The sequence below is a fragment of the Sinocyclocheilus anshuiensis genome, unplaced genomic scaffold (genome assembly GCF_001515605.1).
Source record: "Sinocyclocheilus anshuiensis isolate Anshui unplaced genomic scaffold, SAMN03320099.WGS_v1.1 scaffold1353, whole genome shotgun sequence".
NCBI lineage: Eukaryota > Metazoa > Chordata > Actinopteri > Cypriniformes > Cyprinidae > Sinocyclocheilus > Sinocyclocheilus anshuiensis.
In genome coordinates this window covers 21,394-45,892 of record NW_015549632.1, presented here as the reverse complement: position 1 = coordinate 45,892, position 24,499 = coordinate 21,394, and the positions used below count along the sequence as shown (strand labels likewise).

The 24,499-nt window shown below is 32.3% G+C and overlaps 1 protein-coding gene across 1 annotated transcript in view; it reads left to right on the top strand.

Annotated features, from left to right (window-relative positions):
* LOC107659628 (PDZ domain-containing RING finger protein 4-like) overlaps positions 1-24,499 on the top strand; it is a 48,214-nt gene that overhangs the window by 19,832 nt on the left and 3,883 nt on the right. The window contains exons 2-9 of the mRNA XM_016448643.1: positions 10,480-10,718; positions 14,431-14,533; positions 18,975-19,073; positions 20,296-20,358; positions 21,796-21,897; positions 22,966-23,091; positions 23,159-23,263; positions 23,563-23,724. Coding sequence (XP_016304129.1) covers positions 10,480-10,718; positions 14,431-14,533; positions 18,975-19,073; positions 20,296-20,358; positions 21,796-21,897; positions 22,966-23,091; positions 23,159-23,263; positions 23,563-23,724 — 999 coding nt within the window. The remainder of the gene's footprint in view (positions 1-10,479; positions 10,719-14,430; positions 14,534-18,974; positions 19,074-20,295; positions 20,359-21,795; positions 21,898-22,965; positions 23,092-23,158; positions 23,264-23,562; positions 23,725-24,499) is intronic.

Genomic DNA, 24,499 nt, shown 5'->3' with positions numbered 1-24,499 from the left:
TATAATTAATATTTAGTGTAATTTATTATTTATTTTAATATCATTTTTTTTCTCTATATTTTTTTCTCCTCTTTTTTATTTTTGACTCTATTTTAAACGTTTCCACTCGTTTGCGGCCCCTGAGGCTCCCAGGACCCCAGATTGAATCCCAGTTATATATAAGAGTGTTTGAGGGCAGATTTAACACTGAAGTTGTCTGCTAGGTCCGCCGGTGTGTTTGATTGTGTTTCTCTCAGTAACTCGTCTGTCTCCTGGTTTAACCCCGAGAGGAGAGACGTAATGAAGACAGCGCTGTCTCCGTCAGAGGCGCTCCGCTCACTCAAACGCTGAACAGAGAGACGGAGGACGTGTTGATGAAGCCGTGAGACGCTTCAGGCCGTTAATGTGACGTCTCTTTAATGGAGGACGATTTCTCTCACCTCGGGCTTCACAGTCGTCCAGTTTTTCAGCAGCACTGGTTCTAGAAGTGTTTTTCCATTCATTTTTCCCATAGTGATTCCTATAGAAGTCTTCATTGAAGAGTTATTATCCATGAACCAATGCAACTTTGATTTGAAGCAAAAAATAAAGTATTTGAAAATTGGACAAACAGACAAAAGAACAAGACTGTAGATGCATCCCAATTCGTACTTATGTCGTTTTGTAGTATACTATTTATTTAATTATCTTATTAAGATTTATTTAATTATTTTATTTTATTTTTTATTTTTTATTATTAATTTATTATTTATTTATTTTGTTTTGTTGTTTACTTATTCATTTCAATCTAATTTGTATTATTTATTACATTTTTATTTATTTTAAATGTAATTCATTCATTTACTTCTTTTAATAGAATTATGTACTCATTTTTATTTGTTAGCTTATGTATTTATTACTAATTTCATTATTTCCTTATTTTAATATGTTTTATCGTTTATTTTGTTGTTATTTTAAATTTAATTAATTGATTTACTTATTTTAATATAATTATGTAGTAATTTATTTATTTTTATTTTTATTATTGACATTCATTTTAATCTAATATTTTGATTAAATGTATTTCATTTTAATTCATTATTTAATTATTAATTATTTATTAAATTACATTTTCTTTTTTTTTATCTATTGTATGCACTATTCTATGGCATTTTTACTATTAATAGTGTGATTAGTGTGTTCACACTGAAAATACCACAAAGAAAAAGTGCTCTTCAAAAACGAATTCTGCAGCTAAATGCGGGTTTTTAAAACAAATGAGCTGAAGTTACGTGCGCTGATGGCTTAAACCACTGATTAACAACCTTGTAACTCACAGCGGTTCTGTCTTTAACGGTTTATGTATATCAGTTACTTCTGCAGCCGACTGCTGTGCTCGCTGTATAATAGCTCAATACTGTATTTGTACTGTACTCAGCACTGTACTGTCTGTACTGTATACTGCAGTCTGTACTGCTATTGCTGTTATCACGTGACCGAGTGCTGTCCAATCCTAAAGCTGTCAATACAGAGTTATTTGGCGTATTTCATTGAACCAAGCATCTCATAAATAGAGCTAATAGTAAGATGCAAACTGCTTTCGAGGATGAGCGGGAAATCATGTTTCAGTCGCATCAGATCCTGATAAATGCAATCAAGGGAATATGTAGCGTGTGTTTGTCTGTGTGCAGATGCTGAGCGTGAACTGAGAATCGGTTACAGTGAGGAACAGCGCGGTGATGTTTGCTGCTCATGACTGATGAACTCAGATCTGATAATAATGAGATCGCTCCATTCACATTCATGTTGGATTGTGTTTATGAAATCTGAATTGATTCCCGACACACAAAGGCCAATGTTTGAGAATGAAAGCATGTCTCATATATGGCAACCGTTTCACTCATAATATCATAATATCAATATCTGGACAACCTCATGCTATTTTCTTGAATATATTTTGAATTGAAATCATAAAAATATTGCATGTATTCAACATAGTTAATATAATCCTTAAAAATAGGTTATTGTAGATAAAATATTTTAAAAAATGGTGAGGTGATGTGTTGTATTACAGAAGAAAATCACATCATATGAGGCTGGTCGCAAACCGTGAGGAACTTTTTTCATTCATAGTTGACAGAACTTTTGCGGATATAAAAATTTTAATGATTTAAAACTAATTACATTTACATTAAATCAAAAAAGTAAAAATATGAAGTAAAAAAAATTGACATTTTAGAAATAAGTTTAATATAGAAAATGCTGACTTGTTAATGTACGGGAGATCAAGCTAAAATATTTCTGTGAGATAAAAATATGTTTTCCCTTAATGGATAAATATGAAGTTTTCTGACGAAAATCGTTAGTTAAATATATTACATTATATACACACACACACATAAAACCCCTTATTTCTAATTTAATGACACTTTTATTTATGGGACATCAATTTCAAGGCACTTTCAAGCAAACTGAAACACATGGTGCACAAAATATCTATAATGGATAAAATATGGTATTTAAGAAAATATATATATAAACATATATAAAATATCCATTAAAATATAAAATATGAATTTTTGAATATTATTAAATATCAATTATTTTTGGTTGAAAACGGATGATAGAAGTAGTTTTTCTCAGCATGGATGATGGGAGAGTTAAAGTAAAGAGTGATTTAGTTTGTTCCTTCATGTGTGTGAAAGGCTTTTGTCCCACAGTAGAAACACTGTCAGACGTGATTTAACGAGGAGTTGAGGAGAAATTAATTACACTCATTATGAAAAGCCGGCTCCATTCGTTTCCTCCTCCATCAGTTCACTGTGTCTCACTGTAATAACAGTATGCTTGTCAAATCTCCTCCTCCAGATCAGTGAGAGGCAGATTCTGGCTTAAACTCTGGTGTTTTCGGTCTGGAGATGTGCTCGTGTGGCCTGTTTAATGCTCTCAGACCAGGATTCAGATTCAGAGACCAGCGTCTGCTGCTGGATTGTGTGTGAGACAGAAAAGCCCTGCAGGATTCTCTCATAGAGCTTCATCAAAAACTTCATCCAATCCAGTTTATTTCATTTCAGCTTGTTCACAAGGCAACATGTGCTAAAACAACTAAAACTAATAAAAAAGGCAAAAACACAACAAAATGACTAAAACTCAAATTAAATCAAAAACATTCAATATTATATATATTTAAATAATTCAAAAATTAACAAAACCTTTAATAGTATCTAAAATAAGACATATTTTGCGTATGTTTTATATACATTTATATTTAAATATTGTACTTTTTACATATATTTTATTTAAATGTATATACAATGTAATAATATATAATAATACATATCAAATATAATACAATAAATACATACATATATACTGTAGTAGATATAATAATAATAATAAATTAATGTGTATATAATTTTTCTTTTTTATTTAATATTTATATATTTAATCATTCATGTGTGTGAATATATATATAGGAGTGGATTTAATAATAATAATGTGATTTGATTTATATATATAATAATGTTTTTCTTCTTTATATTTAAAGTTAACTTTAGTTTTACAGAGCATTTCTCCTGAGCTCTATCTCTGGAGCATGACGAGCGCTGGTCTGGAGGACTGCAGGAATCATTAGGATTCTGCGATTAATCGTCAAACTCCTCCGTCCTCCTCTGGTTTTTTGGTCTGGAGGACTGCAGGAATCATTAGGATTCTGCGATTAATTGTTAAACTCCTCCGTCCTCCTCTGGTTTTTCTCTCCGCGGCCGAGGTCATTTATCTACCCACGATGCTTTGTGTTCCCGCCTCTGCTCCACCGTTTACTTCAGCTTCAGTGACGTACTGTTATAGTTTCTAGTCATTTTATTAGTTTTTTTTTTTTGTCCATATTGCTTTTATTCATTTTTCTTTCATTTTTTTTTTACTTTATTTAAAGTTTTAGTAATTTTGTTGTTTTTGCCATTTTATTTTTTTTAAATGTCTATATTATTTTTAGTAATTTTTTAAATTTTTTTATATGTTTGTATGTTCTGTATTCATTTTACTTTTAAAGTTTTAGGAAGTTGTTGTTTTTGTCACTTTTATTAGTTTTGTTTTTTAAAATATGTCTACATTATTTTTATAAATTTTCAATATTTTAGTTTTTATTTTCATGTTTTTATATTTTCTGTTTTCATTTTAATTTTGTCTGGTTTTATTTTATGTTATTTAATATTTATATATTTAATCATTCATGTGTGTGAATATATATATAGGAGTGGATTTAATAATAATAATGTGATTTGATTTATATATATAATAATGTTTTTCTTCTTTATATTTAAAGTTAACTTTAGTTTTACAGAGCATTTCTCCTGAGCTCTATCTCTGGAGCATGACGAGCGCTGGTCTGGAGGACTGCAGGAATCATTAGGATTCTGCGATTAATTGTTAAACTCCTCCGTCCTCCTCTGGTTTTTCTCTCCGCGGCCGAGGTCATTTATCTACCCACGATGCTTTGTGTTCCCGCCTCTGCTCCACCGTTTACTTCAGCTTCAGTGACGTACTGTTATAGTTTCTAGTCATTTTATTAGTTTTTTTTTTTGTCAATATTGCTTTTATTCATTTTTCTTTCATTTTTTTTTTACTTTATTTAAAGTTTTAGTAATTTTGTTGTTTTTGCCATTTTAATTTTTTTTAAATGTCTATATTATTTTTAGTAATTTTTTTAATTTTTTTTATATGTTTGTATGTTCTGTATTCATTTTACTTTTAAAGTTTTAGGAAGTTGTTGTTTTTGTCACTTTTAAAAGTTGAGTATTTTTTTATATGTCTATGTTATTTTATACTTTTTTATATTTTTTGTTTTATTATTATTTTAAGTTTTAGTAACTTTGCAATGTTTTTGACATTTTTATTATTTTAATTTTTTTTATAAATATGTCTAAATACCATTGATTCATTTTTATTTTGGGTTTAGTTTTTAGTTATTTTAGTACATCAAGCAATAAATGAAAAGGAGAGATGTTGTCTTGGCATCATAAATACAATAAGTTAATCTCAGTTAAAGTATATTTTATTTGAAGAAACAAGTGTTGACAGTGTTAGTTTTAGTTCCCTGCAGTATAATCAGCCTTGTATTGTTGTTTAACGCCTGTAAACACTGATGGTTTAAACCTCTCTGACAGATGAACCAGGTTTGTGTTGGTTTTGGTCTTTTTGGCAGTGCAGGTGATGAGTACAGCGCTTCACAGGAGAGGCTCGCCTGTGGAAATATCTATAATATATAATATAATGTATAATGTGTGTCATTAAAATATCTTCAGAAGCGACAGCAGCTGTCGACTGAAATCAATCCAGAATCACTTTCTCAACACTGGCGTTCATTTGAGTGAAAACAGTCCTTTATAAAAGACCCAGACATGAACGATTGCTCAAATCAAACATGAAATATGTGAAAATATGTGTAGGCTGTATATTTAATTGTGTGTGTTAAATTATTATATAGTCATAGATTTAAAGGTGAAGTGTTTCATCTATGCACTGCCAGATGTTTTCGGTCGTGTTTCCTGAACCTCGTCATTGGTCCGTCAGGAAGATCTACTAGAAATACTACATTGTGCAAAAATACTCAACCAATTTAACATTTACATTTTTGAATTGCTATTATTTCATTTTTATTGATTTTTATTTATATTTATTTTATTTACATTAATTTGCTAATTATTTTCACATTTCATTTTTTACATAATAGTAATTGCAATTTGGAAAATAAATGTTTGTTTATTTATAAAAGGCTTTATTTATTTTCTTACTTTAGTATCATTAAGATTCTTGAGTATATTTATATTTATCTTAAATCTTTAATTTTTTAACTGCTATTGTTTAATTTTTATTGATTTTTATTTTATTTTATTTACTTTAATTTTATAATTATATATGTTTTTATTTCATTACAGTAATTAAGAAGATAAATGTTTATCATGTTTAGCAAAACAAGTCACAATGAAAAGGCTTTTATGTTCTTATTTTAATATCATTGATACACTATAATAGTTTTTAATATATTGAATTCGTTTTATTTTTATATTTTCTGTTTTCATTTTAATTCTAGTTTTAGCCATTTGTGTTTAGACTTTTTATTGTTTTTGTGTCTATATAGTTTTAATTAATTTTTATTTCAGTTTTAGTTTTAGTTATTTTAATACATCAATTATATCAATTTAATACAAAAATGATTATTATTATTATTACTATTATTTTGAATGTCTGTATATTTTTTATTAATTTTTATTTCCGTTCTACCTTTAGTTATTTTAATACATCAATGATAAATGTTTAAAATAGGATTGTTTTAAGTCAAGTTTCCTGAACACGCCCCCTGTCTGTCATTGGTCAGTCAGGCAGTTAGTCCCGCCCACTCTCACCCCATTGGTTGATTCAGAAGTTGACATGAGCCATTCAGACAGATCAGAATCAAAATGTTTAGTCGGTGTCTTTTAATAGCTGTAAACTCATTAGAGTTTTGATTTCAGTCTGTTATGTCTGTATGAATGGTTTGAAATGATGATCCAGTCGAGCGCTGTATACACTAGAGTGGCATGAATATGATCATGAATGAAGGAATCATGCGCTCTCGTGTGTGATTTACTGCAGACAGCTCCTCAGTGCGGCCGCATGATTTAACATGTGTCTTTAACAGCCAATCAGTCTCCACCCCAGCAGTTTGAAAAGTGACCGTCAAACGCCGGCTCGCTCTTTTTCTTCATCTGCGCCTCCTTTGTCTATTTTTATTTTTTGTTTGTACTTTGTACTTTTGGTGAAAAATAAATGTAGCGAAGTTTAATATTTTAGTTTTATTTTACTCAAGTAAAAGTAAAAGTACCACAATTTAATTATACTCAAGAAAGTAGAAAAAATTTACTCAAGTACTGTAACGAAAGTATTTAAGAATTAAGAATTAGTTACTTTCCACTTCTAGTCCTGTGAGACTCAATTCATTCGTGAGCGGTTAATTACAGATTCCTGACGAATAGACACAGAGCGGCTCAGTCTGTGCTCCTGAAATAGAGTATATAGGCCAAAACTTATGATTATGTATTTGAATTGCATCACATTTCCATTTGTTTATGATTATGCAGTTTTAACATAAACTAATGAACTTAATGTGATCATATTTGTCAGTCATACGCCAATGACACAGGTCAGATTTCTGCAATAGAACTAATAAACTGAATGTGTTTTAAATACACAATCACCAAATTTATATATTTATTATCAATAAATACTTTTTTTTTCAGTCTCATACTATTTCACTTAATTGAATGTGTTTTGTTTCACAACTAGCCATATTTAACCATGTTCATGCTAACCAGGGTTATTATAGTTAACTCAAATTAAAACTGAAAATAAAACTACAACCTTAAAAAAACATTTTCATTGCTTGAAATTAAATAAATGTTGACTGAAATAAAACCTAATATTAAAACAACTTTTATTTCAGCTAGTTGCAAAGGCAACACTTGTCATTTTAATTGTTTAATTGTACTAAAATAATTAAAACTTAAACTGAAATAAAAAATCATTTTAAATAAAGATATTAAAATTAATTTAAATAAAAAACTACTAAAAATAACAAAAGCACAACAAAATCACTAAAATTAAAATGAAAAACAAAATAAAATAAAATAGAACTAATAAACTGAATGTGTTTTAAATACACAATCACCAAATTTATATATTTATTATCAATAAATACTTTTTTTTCAGTCTCATACTATTTCACTTAATTGAATGTGGTTTGTTTCACAACTAGCCATATTTAACCATGTTCATGCTAACTAGGGTTATTATAGTTAACTCAAATTAAAACTGAAAATAAAACTACAACCTTAAAAATTATTCAAAATATTAAATAAATCTATAATGGTATCTCAATGACTCTAAAGTAACACAGTTTTTAACTGAATAAATGTAATTGCTTTCTCAGTGAACAGATTTATCCTGATTCTAAGCCATTTCAATAAATGCATTTTGAGACCAATTTAACATTTACATTTTTTAATTGCTATTATTTCATTTTTATTGATTTTTATTTATATTTATTTTATTTACATTAATTTGCTAATTATTTTCACATTTCATTTTTTACATAATAGTAATTGCAATTTGGAAAATAAATGTTTGTTTATTTATAAAAGGCTTTATTTATTTTCTTACTTTAGTATCATTAAGATTCTTGAGTATATTTATATTTATCTTAAATCTTTAATTTTTTAACTGCTATTATTTAATTTTTATTGATTTTTATTTTATTTTATTTACTTTAATTTTATAATTATATATGTTTTTATTTCATTACAGTAATTAAGAAGATAAATGTTTATCATGTTTAGCAAAACAAGTCACAATGAAAAGGCTTTTATGTTCTTATTTTAATATCATTGATACACTATAATAGTTTTTAATATATTTAATTCGTTTTATTTTTATATTTTCTGTTTTCATTTTAATTCTAGTTTTAGTCATTTGTGTTTAGACTTTTTATTGTTTTTGTGTCTATATAGTTTTAATTAATTTTTATTTCAGTTTTAGTTTTAGTTATTTTAATACATCAATTATATCAATTTAATACAAAAATGATTATTATTATTATTACTATTATTTTGAATGTCTGTATATTTTTTATTAATTTTTATTTCCGTTCTACCTTTAGTTATTTTAATACATCAATGATAAATGTTTAAAATAGGATTGTTTTAAGTCAAGTTTCCTGAACACGCCCCCTGTCTGTCATTGGTCAGTCAGGCAGTTAGTCCCGCCCACTCTCACCCCATTGGTTGATTCAGAAGTTGACATGAGCCATTCAGACAGATCAGAATCAAAATGTTTAGTCGGTGTCTTTTAATAGCTGTAAACTCATTAGAGTTTTGATTTCAGTCTGTTATGTCTGTATGAATGGTTTGAAATGATGATCCAGTCGAGCGCTGTATACACTAGAGTGGCATGAATATGATCATGAATGAAGGAATCATGCGCTCTCGTGTGTGATTTACTGCAGACAGCTCCTCAGTGCGGCCGCATGATTTAACATGTGTCTTTAACAGCCAATCAGTCTCCACCCCAGCAGTTTGAAAAGTGACCGTCAAACGCCGGCTCGCTCTTTTTCTTCATCTGCGCCTCCTTTGTCTATTTTTATTTTTTGTTTGTACTTTGTACTTTTGGTGAAAAATAAATGTAGCGAAGTTTAATATTTTAGTTTTATTTTACTCAAGTAAAAGTAAAAGTACCACAATTTAATTATACTCAAGAAAGTAGAAAAAATTTACTCAAGTACTGTAACGAAAGTATTTAAGAATTAAGAATTAGTTACTTTCCACTTCTAGTCCTGTGAGACTCAATTCATTCGTGAGCGGTTAATTACAGATTCCTGACGAATAGACACGGAGCGGCTCAGTCTGTGCTCCTGAAATAGAGTATATAGGCCAAAACTTATGATTATGTATTTGAATTGCATCACATTTCCATTTGTTTATGATTATGCAGTTTTAACATAAACTAATGAACTTAATGTGATCATATTTGTCAGTCATACGCCAATGACACAGGTCAGATTTCTGCAATAGAACTAATAAACTGAATGTGTTTTAAATACACAATCACCAAATTTATATATTTATTATCAATAAATACTTTTTTTTCAGTCTCATACTATTTCACTTAATTGAATGTGGTTTGTTTCACAACTAGCCATATTTAACCATGTTCATGCTAACTAGGGTTATTATAGTTAACTCAAATTAAAACTGAAAATAAAACTACAACCTTAAAAAAACATTTTCATTGCTTGAAATTAAATAAATGTTGACTGAAATAAAACCTAATATTAAAACAACTTTTATTTCAGCTAGTTGCAAAGGCAACACTTGTCATTTTAATTGTTTAATTGTACTAAAATAATTAAAACTTAAACTGAAATAAAAAATCATTTTAAATAAAGATATTAAAATTAATTTAAATAAAAAACTACTAAAAATAACAAAAGCACAACAAAATCACTAAAATTAAAATGAAAAACAAAATAAAATAATAAAAATGATTCAAAATATTAAATAAATCTATAATGGTATCTCAATGACTCTAAAGTAACACAGTTTTTAACTGAATAAATTTCATTGCTTTCTCAGTGAACAGATTTATGCTGATTCTAAGCCATTTCAATAAATGCATTTTGAGAAAATTATTATTTAAATAAAATCAAATGGATGCAAAATGCCATGATTTTTTGAGTGCAGAATTCTGACCGGTTTTATTTATGAATGACTGACAAATATGAATCATGTGAAGTTTATTAGTTTGTTTAAAATAGCATAATCCAAATGCATGGAAATGTTATATGCAATAAATGTATTCAAGTACGTAAACCCTAAATGTATGCCCAAACCTGTATTTCTTGTGAGGAACACAGAAGCAGATGTTTAGCAGGATGTTCATGATGTTCATGTATTCTGTGTGAGTCATAGCATCGTGTCTCGCGGTCCGCAGGTGAACGGGAGGGATCTGTCGAGAGCCAGTCATGAGGAGGCGGCGGAAGCTCTGCGCAGTGCTAAAGACCCTATCGTGGTGCAGGTGCTCCGGCGGACCCCTCGGCCCCGGGGTCAAGGGTCGGTGCAGGACGTGTGCACGCAGACGGAGATCACCTTCGAGCACATCATGGCTTTGGCCAAACTGCATCCCGTCTCGCCGCCGGTGCCGGATCTCTGCCCCTTTCTCCTGTCGGACAGGTGAGCCGCACACTTGCTGTGGGAATGCTGTTTGGGAACGCTGTGAGAACACTGTTTGGGAATGCTGATTGGGAACGCTGTTTGGGAATGCTGTTTGGGAACGCTGTTTGGAAATGCTGTTTGGGAACTCTGTGGGAATGCTGTGGGAACGCTGTTTGGGAATGCTGTGGGAATGCTGTTTGGGAACGCTGTTTGGGAATGCTGTTTGGGAACTCTGTGGGAATGCTGTTTGAGAACTCTGTGGGAATGCTGTTTGTTGATGCTGTGGGAACGCTGTTTGGGAACGCTGTGGGAATGCTGTTTGGGAATGCTCTGGGAACGCTGTTTGGGAATGCTGTGGGAAAGCTGTTTGGGAATGCTGTTTGGGAACACTGTAGGAACGCTGTTTGGGAACGCTGTGGGAATGCTGTGGTAACGCTGTTTAGGAACGCTGTTTTGGAACGCTGTGGGAACGCTGTTTGGGAATGCTGTTTGGGAACGCTGTGGGTTTGGGCACGCTGTGGGAATGCTGTTTGGGAACGCTGTGGGAATGCTGTTTGGGAACGCTGTGGGAACGCTGTTTGGGAATGCTGTTAGGGAACACTGTGGGAACGCTGTTTGGGAACGCTGTTTGGGAACTCTGTGGGAATTCTGTTTGGGAATGCTCTGGGAACGCTGTTTGGGAATGCTGTGGGAAAGCTGTTTGGGAATGCTGTTTGGGAACACTGTAGGAACGCTGTTTGGGAACGCTGTGGGAATGCTGTGGTAACGCTGTTTAGGAACGCTGTTTTGGAACGCTGTGGGAACGCTGTTTGGGAATGCTGTGGGAAAGCTGTTTGGGAATGCTGTTTGGGAATGCTGTGGGAATGCTGTGGTAACGCTGTTTTGGAACGCTGTGGGAACGCTGTTTGGGAATGCTCTTTGGGAACGCTGTGTGAATGCAGTGGGAACGCTGTTTGGCAACGCTGTGGGAATGCTGTTTGGGAATGCTGTTTGAGAACACTGTGGGAACGCTGTTTGGGAACGCTGTGGGAATGCAGTGGGAACGCTGTTTGGCAACGCTGTGGGAATGCTGTTTGGGAATGCTGTTTGAGAACACTGTGGGAACGCTGTTTGGGAATGCTGTTTGGGAACGCTGTGGGAATGGTTCTAAAACGCTGAAATGTGCATTTTCTTTTTGGGATTATAACATTACATAAAGGTTACAAAAACGTTTCTCACCGTGTTCTACTAACTTTATTTTCACCCAAAAATATAACATTAATGAAGCGTTTATTTTCAGTATTCGAAGAATGTTAAAATGTCCAGTTTTCTTGACGTAATTTACAAGTGTTTCTTACAACATTCTACTAAGTTTATTTTCACCCAAAATATTGCATTATTTGACTTTATTTTTAATATTCTACAAATGTTAAAATGTCTAGTTTTCTTGTCATGGTTACGACATTAATTAAAGGTTACAAAAATGTTTACTAAATGTTCTTTTTCACCCAAAATGTAACATTAATGAAGCGTTATTTTTTTTATATTCGAAGAATGTTAAAATGTCCAGTTTTCTTGACGTTATTTAAAGGTTATTAAAACGTTTCTTACAACATTCTACTAACTTTATTTTCACCCAAAACATAACATTATTTGAACGTTTATTTTCAGTATTCTAAGAACATTAAAATGCCCAGTTTTCTTGTCATGATCACTACATTATTTAAAGGTTACAAAAACATTCCTGACGACATTCATCAAGTACAAATAACATCATAAGGATGTTGATCTCAGAACATTTTCTCTCAACCTTATGAGAACGTATATCAAAATTAATACATTTTGAATATAGAGCTAATATTTATTGTGATAAAGTTGTATTAATAAAGTTATAAGAATGTTTCATAAACAGTACTTTAAGAGTGTTTTGTCCTAACATTCATGTAACTATTGAATAACATTCCCTGTCAGCTGGGAAGGGTTTCCTCCAAAGCGATGCTTGTGTGCTCGATCGTCTTTCCTCAGTCTCTCAGGAGAATCGAGATGAAGTGTAGGGTTTCTCCTCAGGAGATGGAGGGCGGCTGCAGTGCATGCTGGGAAGGGAGCTGAAAGTGTGTTAGGAGGTGATTAAAGTCGCACAATGGCCCGTTGATCATTCAGAATTCAGAATTTGTCACCTGCTCTTTTTGTCACCTGTGTTTTGTTTCTAAATTCCCTTTAGTGCGGCGGATGCTGATGTGCACTTTCTGAGTTCCTTTGTCTTTCTTGACAAAAGCGTTGAGGAATTAATCATTTAAAAAATAGATTGTTTACAGTAGCCTCATCCTTATGTTTGAAATGTTACCCATAAATATTTAGTTTATATATTTCATCATGTTAAATAAATGGGATGGAAGAGCACTTCATTTCCCAGAATGCATCACCCATGTTAAATTCCTTTGAATTGCAGTTCAGTAGATTGTTCTTCCTGTTCTTCCGGTGGATCTGCTCAATGCTTTGGCTTCATAGACTCAACAGACAGTTCACCAAAAAAGTTACAGTATTAAATAGTAATGCATCGATGTCTATTTCTGATGAGTCTGATGAAGAACATCTCAAAACGTTCTCAAAATGTTAGCACTAAAATGTTATTTATGCATCGTTTATGGAACATTGTTTCTGAAATGTTTTAGTTCGGCATGAGACAAACGTTTTTAAACAATATTACTGACTGTTTTTTTCTCGCAGTTCTGTTTAAATCCTGCATTTCTGTTGTTCTGTTTCCACAATCCTGAGAAAAAAGTCTGAATTGTGAGAAGTAAACTCGAGTGTAAATCTTGCACTTCTGACTTCTTCCTTAGAATTCTGAATTAACGTCTCGCAATCCGTTTTTTATTCCACCACTGATGAAAAAAAATGTAAAAAGTAATTGAGATTTTTTTTTTAAATCCCACAGTTCGACGCGTCCCCGGACAGATAAAGAGGAGTATTTATCGGGAGATTGTGAGCATGAGGAGAGTCAAAAATGAGCAAAAGGCAAAGAGCAAAAGACGTAAATAATGTGTATAAATCATCCTGCCACCTGGAATGTTTTTATATACAAGTTTGAGAATCGGAATTGTGTGGAAGCTTATTTCTTGCCATGGAATATAAAAATTTAACTTTTTAGTTTATATCTCACAATTCAGGCTTTTTTCTTGTAATTCTGAGATATAAACTCAACTCGCACAAATTGTGAGCTATAAGCTATGAGCTATAAGTGTGAAATAAGTGTCAATTAACTTATTTACCTAAAAAAAAAAAAAAAAAAAAAAACAGAATTGTAAACTCTTTTTCTTGCAAATCTGAATTTATTACTTGGTATTGTGTTTTTGTGTGTATGTTTCTGCCAGTGTAATAAAAAATAAAAAAAGGTAATAAAAAGGTGTTTAGATATTTGTATTGGAAAATAATACGAAGTAAGAAAATAATTTTTTGCAGTGTATCTCACAATTCAGACTTTTTTCCCTAAATTTAAACTCTTAATTATGAAAACAAAAGTCAAGAACAAATAGAAAAATAATCTAAATTGAAAGGGAAAACAAGATTTTTCTTTTGTTTGATGCATTTTTCAGAAAACAAGACTTAATATCTTAATTTTGCTTCTCAAGTAGATGTATTTTGACTCAAATACGTTTAGATATTTGAATGTTTTGCCATGTAAAATGTTATAACCCTGTGTCTGAGTATCAGATGTGTGTTTCTCAGTGATGTGTGCTCTTTCTCTCGTCAGCTGTCTCTCTCTGCACACCACGGATCAGGAATACTTCCAGGGCAGCGAGTATCTCTCCAACACACCAGCGGACCTCGAGAGGACCCATGACTTCGAGTACGAGGTGAGACTGCCTCCTGAGTCAGCGCTCCCTGAGCCGCAGAGATTCCCGTTTGATCCCAGAACCTTCTGCTAACGTTCCCATCAAGTTATGAAAACCTTGTTTATCAATGTTCTTTTTTTGGTTATGCGAGTGTTAAAGGAATAGTTCACCAAAAAAAAAAAAAAATCAGTCACTAGTTGTTCCAAACCTGTATGAGTTTCTTCTAGCTGTTGAACAGAAAAGAAGAGATTTTAAATGAAGTTGGGAACCAAACAGTTGCTGGCAGCCATTGACTTCCATAGTATGGGGGAAAATGCCAATGGTAGTCAATGGCTACCGTCAACCTCATCCTTCAGAATATCTTCTTTCATGTTCAGCAGAAGAAAGTCAGTCTTACAGGTTTAAAACAAGCGGAGGGCAAGTAAATGATGACAGAATCTTCATTTTTGGGTGAACTGTCCCTTTAAGGGAACATTCCACTTTAGAATGTTGCAAACATTATGCGACTGTTATATTTAAATGTTCTCTGAACGTTCTGAAACAAAACTAGTAACATTTAAAAAACACTGCATAATCGTCCAACTAAAATGCTTCAGAAATATAACCTTCCACGAACAAGGTATAAATAATGTTTTTGTGCTGATGACTCTGAACAAACATTCTATTAACATTACATTTGTTCATAACTTTGCAAGAACCTTCTGAGAATGTTCCTTGCTAGCTGGATTAGAGCTGTGTTACCATGTTTTACCATGTTTTACACTTAACATCAAGCCTAAGATCCCCTTAAACGTGGTAAAATCACATGCACAGGATTATTGCGTTTATAAAACATCAAACATGAGCAAAGACACCAGTGTTCAATAAATATTTACAGTGCAGAGAGGAGAGAGAACACCAGAAAACAGCACATCAAGTTACATTTACGTCAGAAGCAAGTTACTCTGAAAAATGTATTCAAAGAAAAGTTATCTGCCAATGTAAGAAAAATAAGATAGTTTTCCCTTTGACTTAAGATTATTTTTCTGACCCAATTGACAGATATTTCCTCTTGTTTTAAGCAAAAACTGATTTAATTTTGATGCATTTTTCAGTGAACAAGACTTCAAATCTGAAATCATGTTGGTATCTTGATGTAAGAATGCTTGGATATTGGAAAACAGGAGAGCAATACCCAGGTTTTGCCGTAAACGATGCTAATACAATCCCCAGCGCTGAACTGAGAGTCAGAAGCGTGTGTGTAATGAATCAGATGATAAACTCAGTCTGAAGCGAGTCTGAGTCAGAGGCATGTGGGAAGGAGCGGGCTTGATTCTTATGAATGCTTGAATGCAATGAATGTGCGTGTGTCCGGCTGAGGGAGGTTTGTGTGTGTGTTTGTAGTCATTAATGCAGAGCACTGTGATCTTCACGCTTCGTTCTGGAGCTCTAATCATATTACAGTCGAGTGATGTGATGCTTGAGGAAGGAAGCGCAGGACTGAACACACGACTCTGAGATGTCGATCACAGTACTGATTCTCTGTGTGTGTGATCAGCGGCTCTAGCCAGTGACTCTCACTGTGTTTCTCCACTTATGTTCTAGAGGTTTTACTGTGAAATCATTCAGACACCGGACGTCTGTGGATCAAATATGGATTCTCTGACTCCTCTCTGACCACAAAAACAAGTTATAGAAGAAAATACTATTTCTTTCTACTTTAACATTTCACATTGAATTCAGTGCGATACTTGCTGATTCTTTGTAATTATTTGTGAAATATTATAGCAATATTTGAGTGAAAATTAATTAATTAATTTATTGTTTTATTGTTTCTTTGTAAATCCTACACACACAAAAAAAAAATGTTTAAAGTAAATCTTACACAAAATATTAGACCCAAAAAATAAATAAATAAATACAATTGTTTAATTCAAATCTTAAATTACACCAAAATAAATAAATAAATAATAAAATAAATGTTTAAAGTAAATCCTACACAAAACAATAGACCAAAAAAATATAAAATTGTTTAAATTAAATCTTACACAAAAAATACACCTAAATAAATAAATAAATAAATAAATAAAGGTTTAATGTAAATTCTACACACAAAAAACTTTTAAAAGTAATATTTTAATGTAGACCTTTCACCAAAAAAGAATAAAATTGTTTAAAGGGGTCATATGATGCTGCTAAAAAGAACATTATTTTGTGTATTTGGTGTAATGAAATGTGTTTATGCGGTTTAAAGTTAAAAAAACACATTATTTTCGACATACTGTACATTATTGTTTCTCCTCTATGCCCCTAAATTTTATAAAGAATATCTCTTTGGATTTGAGACTTTAGTCTTTGCAACTTTACAGATCTTCTTTATGCACCAAGAGCTTGTAACACTTCAAAGAGAAAGGAAAAAATGAAATTGCATCATATGACCCCTTTAATTTAAATCTTACCCCAAAAATTACAACCAAATAAATAAATGTAAAGTAAATTCTAGAGCAAAAAATTACACCAAACATAAATGTAAAAAATGTTTAAAGTCAATCCTACACGAAAGCATTACACCAAAATAGATATATTTATATATTTTTATTTGAATTTTACAACAAAAAATTACAGTGAATGAATGAATGAATGAATGAATGCACACGACAAAGTAAATAAGTAAATCCCACATGTTTTTTTCCAGTGCAGTTTTCATTACTGTTATTGAGTGTTTCTCTGCTTTTGTTCTGGAGGTTTTTCTGTGAGACGCTGGACGTCTGCGGATGAAATATGGACTCTCGGTCTCCTCTGTGAGCCATGCGTGTATTTCACCTGCTGGGATTTGTGTGTCCCCGATTGTGCTTGCTTTGTTTTTGTTCATTGAATTGACTCATCTGATTGTTTGGTTGAATTATTGAGCTCGTGTTGTCAATGATTCTCAAGAAACACTGCATGAATGTTTCATCCGTATCGCGTGGGATTCACCGAGCGACTGAATAAATTAATGCTCATTCACATAATTACAAACTTATGTACAAAAGAAACACCAGATTTGTGCATAGTTAATGGCCTGATTTTCTCAGAAGAGGCTTCAAAGCGCTGATCTGTGTTTGACGCGCTGAAGATGTGGAGTCGATTTTCAGCCTTATTTCTATTTCCGGGAAGTTTTGTCTTTCTATGCAACATTAACATGATTTAAGATTTTAAATTTCAACCCTACAAGGAGACTATGAAAAAAAATTATATTAAAATTCTGATTTTTGAACATAAAAAATGGCCTCAAGATGTTTTTAATCAAAATTTATGTTTTTATCTAAAAGATTTAAAACATGTAAATCTTGTTTTACTATTTCATCGGATTTTTTGAATAAAAAACATACCTTTAACTTTGTTATCACGGCCCTTATGACATAAAATCATTCCAACTCATCCAAAGAGGGTGTTTAGAAATAATGCATATACTTTATATTGCTACACTATGGTTAATATAACATCCAGGTAATTTTTTCAATAAATTCAGCAAATGTTTAAATAACAGGAAGACTTTTCACAACAGGAATAGTGTAAGCTTTCTAAAAAGTCCATTTATCTCCATTAAATATGTTTTAGTTATTTTACTTTAGACACTGGATCATTTTTTACATTGTATAATATTGATTGAGCAGCTAAATAAATATTACACACTTTTTAAAAAATCATTATTCTAAAGAAATATTATTGCAGTGTTGTAAAATGCCTATTTCGTCATAAAACACTATTTCAGTATTTCTACTTCAAAATTTAACATTTAATTCAATGTGATTCTTGCTATTTCTTTGTAATTATTTGTGAAATAAATGTGAAAATAAATTTTTTTTTTTTTTAAAGCATATCCTACACCAAAAAAAAGACATTAAAAAGTTTTAAATTGTTTACTTTAGACACTGGATCATTTTTTACATTGTATAATATTGATTGAGCAGCTAAATAAATATTACACACTTTTTAAAAAATCATTATTCTAAAGAAATATTATTGCAGTGTTGTAAAATGCCTATTTCGTCATAAAGCACTATTTCAGTATTTCTACTTCAAAATTTAACGTTTAATTCAATGTGATTCTTGCTATTTCTTTGTAATTATTTGTGAAATATATGTGAAAATAAATAAAAAAAAATTTTTAAAAGCATATCCTACACCAAAAAAAAGACATTAAAAAGTTTTAAATTGTTTTAAAATGGTTAAATCCTACATCAAAAAATTACACCAAAAACACAAAAATAGTTTAAAATCATAAAAAATGTGCAAAGTTCTACACAAAAAAAGAGTGAAAATGTATTTATTGTTTAAAATAAATCCTACACCAAATGTTTTTCAGTGCATGTTTCTTTACTGATGCTCCTTTAGCATTGACAATATTAAAGCGTCTTTAAACCAAAGCCAATCCATGCAAAAGTCCATATTAAGATCAGTGCTGAGCTCACTGATGTGTGTCTGTCTCTTCTCTCTGCAGGAGGTTGAGCTGCGTCGAGTGAGCCGTCAGGAGAAGCTGGGCCTCACGCTGTGCTACAGAACAGACGATGAGGAGGACAGCGCCATCTACATCAGCGAGGTGAGGCATCAACATCAGTCTCAGATACTGACATCAAGCACGAGGAACCCAAGCAAACCTTCATTAGAGCCACATAACCACTTATACATAACCCTCAGATGTAGTTTTGATCATGAAGTCAGACATTCGATCATAAAACCCTTTAAAAAAGGTCTTTGATACTGAATTATGAATTTGTTTACTGTGTTAGAGATTCCAGGGCTAGTTGTCACACTTCACTCCAGTGAATATTGTCCGTTTCTATTGATTGACACAAACTTTGAAGTTTTCACTATAGGAAAATAAAGCGTTTGAACATTAATATTGGTATTGAAAACATTCAAACCATTTAACACACTTTGAGCGCTACAGCGGGGCATGTTGTCACAGTATATGGGGTAAGTTGTCACAATGGGATGATCCTGCTGTCGTTAATTTAAAAAAGTACATGAAAAACAATCTAAATTAACAAAATATGATAGTTGCTGGAATATGGACTGTGTGACGACTAGCCCCGGTCTATATACATCCATACAACCAAGGTTTGTAATGTTTTTGATAGAATCTATTCTGCCGAGGCTGCATTTATGTGATCAAAAATACAGTAAAAATGTGGAAATATTATTAGAATGTAAAACAGCTGTTTTCTATGTGAATATCTGTTAAACTGTAATTTATTTCTGTGATGCGCAGCTGTATTTTCAGCATCATTACTCCAGTCTTCAGTGTCACATGATCTTCAGAAATCATTCTAATATGCTGATTTGCTGCTCAAGAAACATTTCTGTTTTCAACATTGATAATAATCAGAAATGTTTGTTGAGCATTATATTAGACTGATAGATACACACACACATATAGAGAGGTATTTTAGTGAGTGTTTGTGTGTGTCGTCTCAGATTCATCGTCTGCGTGTGAATACAGATCCGTCAGCGCTTACAGGCTTATTAAAATCTCGTCTCCATAAAATTGAAGAGCAGAGAGCCGTGATATCAGATATTCAAATGAAAGTTTGTAATGTTGTGATTCTTAACGCTTAAACAAAGACTTTTTAAAATCTTTATGAGAAAAATGAGTAGGAAAAAGTGGGCTGGCACTAAAGTGTTCTGATCACAGGGGAGCACGGGATTGGCTGGAGTCTTGAAGCCTTGGCCAATCAGATCCTGAGTCCATAATTCTAAATGACATCATCAAGTTCAAACGTGGAATATTCAAATGTGGAATATGCTGCTTTCATTCTCAGATCGAGCCGAACAGCATCGCTGCGCGAGACGGTCGAATCCGAGAAGGCGACCGTATTTTACAGGTAACGTCATCTGCTATTGTCTGCGGCCAGAGCGCCAGCTACAGGACCTGCAGGAGAGCAGGGGTCCAGGAAAACATCCCGAGGAGTTCCTGTGTTCCTGTGACACAAACATTCATTAATCAATATCAATTTACTGGAGATGCTGAATGACTGAGTTTATGCTTCAAACAAGAACAAATATCTGCCAATTGGGTCAGAAAAATAAACTTAATTCAAAGGGAAAACAAGAGTATTATGTTTTTGACCCCATTAGCAAGTACTTGTAATTGGTTTAAGCATAAAGCTAATTTTGATCCTTTTTTTCTTCTTCAGAAAACAAAACAATAAATTAGGTCATTTTGCATCTCAAGTAAATGCATCTTGGTTTAAAAATGTTTTGATATGTTTTGATAAAAATGTATTTATTTATTTATTACCTGTTAGAGTTTAATACACTGCAAAAAATATTTTTTTTGTCTTGTTTTCCAGTAAAACTAAACTTTCTTAATTCATTCTCAGATCGAGCCGAACAGCATCGCTGCGCGAGACGGTCGAATCCGAGAAGGCGACCGTATTTTACAGGTAACGTCATCTGCTATTGTCTGCGGCCAGAGCGCCAGCTACAGGACCTGCAGGAGAGCAGGGGTCCAGGAAAACATCCCGAGGAGTTCCTGTGTTCCTGTGACACAAACATTCATTAATCAATATCAATTTACTGGAGATGCTGAATGACTGAGTTTATGCTTCAAACAAGAACAAATATCTGACAGTTGGGTCAGAAAAATAAACTTAATTCAAAGGGAAAACAAGAGTATTATGTTTTTGACCCCATTAGCAAGTACTTGTAATTGGTTTAAGCATAAAGCTAATTTTGATCCTTTTTTTCTTCTTCAGAAAACAAAACAATAAATTAGGTCATTTTGCATCTCAAGTAAATGCATCTTGGTTTAAAAATGTTTTGATAAAAATGTATTTATTTATTTATTACCTGTTAGAGTTTAATACACTGCAAAAATGATTTTTTTTTGTCTTGTTTTCCAGTAAAACTAAACTTTCTTAAATCAAGCTCCATTTACTGAAGATGTTGATATAAAGATGTATTTTTTTTTTTCTAAAAAAATATTCCAAATTAAGTGATTTTGCTAAAAAGCAAGAAATAAATATCTACCAATGGGGGTCAGAAATACAATCTTGTTTCCCCTTTGAATTAAGAATTATATTCATTTCTTTTTCTGACCACTGACAGATATTTTTTCTTTTTTTCAGCAAAAACTCTTCAGCAGAAATCTAGGCTAATTATCTTCAGTCATTTTGCATTTCCAGTAAATTGATATTGATTTATGAATGTTTAGATAGTTGTACTGGAAAGCAAGACAGAAATACTGAGCAAGAACATCATGTTGTTGGTGTGTAATAATGTAAGGCTGCGTCTCATTGGCTGATCTGTGTGATTGACAGATAAATGGGCGGGACGTTCAGGACAGACAGGAAGCGGTGGCTGTTCTCTCCAGTGAAGAATGCAGGAATATTGTGCTGCTGGTCGCAAGGCCGGAAATGCAGGTAGTTATAAAACACATCTACATGGCTTATGAATATTATGTACATTAATGTTCATGTTGTTTGCCCAGCAGTCCATCTTACTATAAGAAAGGTTGTTATGGTTAACTAAAACTAAAACCATAAAATGTACTTTTTTTTTTCTTGAAATAAAACAAATGCTAACTGAAATAAAATAAAAACTGATAAAACGAAAACTGGTAAATAAAAATTATTAAATTTAAATTAAAAAAAAATATTAAATAACAAAAACACAACAACATTTTTAAAACTTTAATCAAAATTATAGTGAAAACAGAAAATCTACAAATAAAATTCCAAACATGAACAATAACTGTAATAGTAGATTCAGTGTTACTAAAATAACACCGATTGTACTGCAGATATTGGTAAATAGAGGCTAGTCGTATTGGATTGACATTTATTTCTTGTTTTAAGCATAAATTGAATACAATTCTGTGAGCTTTATGCTTAAAACGAGAAGAAACTGTTTGCCATTTCGGTAAAAAATTTATTTAAATGACTATATTTTCCAAAAACAAGATTTACACCAAATTTTACTTGAGTAACTCACACACAGAGATTATCAAGCGCAAATATGAGTGTTTGTATTTGTTTATTAATAATGTTTGTCCTCACAAACACACGTGAAATTTTCATATATATATATATATATATATATATATATATATATATATATATATATATATATATATATATAAACATAAAACTAATTCAAATATTAACAATAACTCACTCTAATAGTACCTCAGTGATACTAAAATAACATTGATTTTAGTACATCTTCATAATTTATCCGAATATTAAAAATGAACATTCAGATACTTTTATATTTTGGGTGGAAATAAAATTAGTAGAACGTTCTAAGAAACGTGTAACCTTTAAATAACATTCTAATCACGACAAGAAAGCTGGACATTTTAATAGTCTTAGAATATTAAAATAAACGTGCAAATAACATATTTTGAGTGAAACTAAAGTTAGTAGAATGATGTAAGAAGTTTGTAGTTTGAGAGTGTAGAGGAACTGATCCACTTACATCATTCGCAGTGCATCATGGGAGTGAACAGACAGATTCCCATTTCCATAGTAACACTGAAAGATTGCTGGATTGGGCTTGAGGATAACGAGTTCTTCACCGGGAGTCATCATCACATAATCTCTCAATGCACATCATAATGGGCCAAAAAAGCTTCATCTTCTTAATGCAGAATGTAAGGTGAGCCACTTTGTGCTGTTTCAGGAGGAGCCGTGGCTGGATGATGAGCACAGCGAATTCTTAGAGGAGCTGAAGATGGAAATGCTGGAGGAGCAGAGGAGAGAAGAGGAGGAGGAGACGAAGAGAGCGGCTCGAGAGGAAGACATATTTTGAGTGAAACTAAAGTTAGTAGAATGATGTAAGAAGTTTGTAGTTTGAGAGTGTAGAGGAACTGATCCACTTACATCATTCGCAGTGCATCATGGGAGTGAACAGACAGATTCCCATTTCCATAGTAACACTGAAAGATTGCTGGATTGGGCTTGAGGATAACGAGTTCTTCACCGGGAGTCATCATCACATAATCTCTCAATGCACATCATAATGGGCCAAAAAAGCTTCATCTTCTTAATGCAGAATGTAAGGTGAGCCACTTTGTGCTGTTTCAGGAGGAGCCGTGGCTGGATGATGAGCACAGCGAATTCTTAGAGGAGCTGAAGATGGAAATGCTGGAGGAGCAGAGGAGAGAAGAGGAGGAGGAGACGAAGAGAGCGGCTCGAGAGGAAGAGGAGGAGGAGACGAAGAGAGCGGCTCGAGAGGAAGAGGAGGAGGTCAGAGCAAATCTCACTGCACTGGGGTTCAAATGTTCACTCTGCAAAACATGTACACTTATTTCAGACATTTTCATGCAGTTTAACTTACAGAAATAAATAACTAAAACTAATCAATAAAAACTGGATACATACTATATGGACATATTTAAAATTAAAATAAAATGACAAAAACACAACAAAATTACTAAAACCTTAATTAAAATGAAAGTGAAACCAGAGAACATATAAATAAAATCAATTCAAAATATGAACAAAGCTATAATATTTAATTATTTTGAATTGTGATTTTATTTTTATGTTTTCTGCTTTCATGTTAATTTTAGTTAAAGTTTAGTGTTTTTGTTAAAAGTTAATTTTTGTGTTTTTGTCATTTTCAGTAGGTTTTGTTTTGTTTTTTTTGTCTATATAGTTTTTATTCATTTTTATTTCAGTTGCAGAAATAAAATAAGCTTGGGTTTTTTTATATTTTATTTTATTCAGTTAACATTTATGTTATTTCAAGTAACTAAAATGTTTTTATGGTTTTAGTTTTTCATTTTCTTAAAATTAACCAATCACAGCACAAACTGGCCCAGCTAACCAATCACAACACACACTGGCCCAGCTAACCAATCACAGCACACACTGGCCCAGCTAACCAATCACAGCACACACTGACCCAGCTAAGCAATCACAGCACACACTGACCCAGCTAACCAATCACAACACACCCTGGCCCAGCTAACCAGTCACAGCACACACTGACCCAGCTAAGCAATCACAGCACACACTG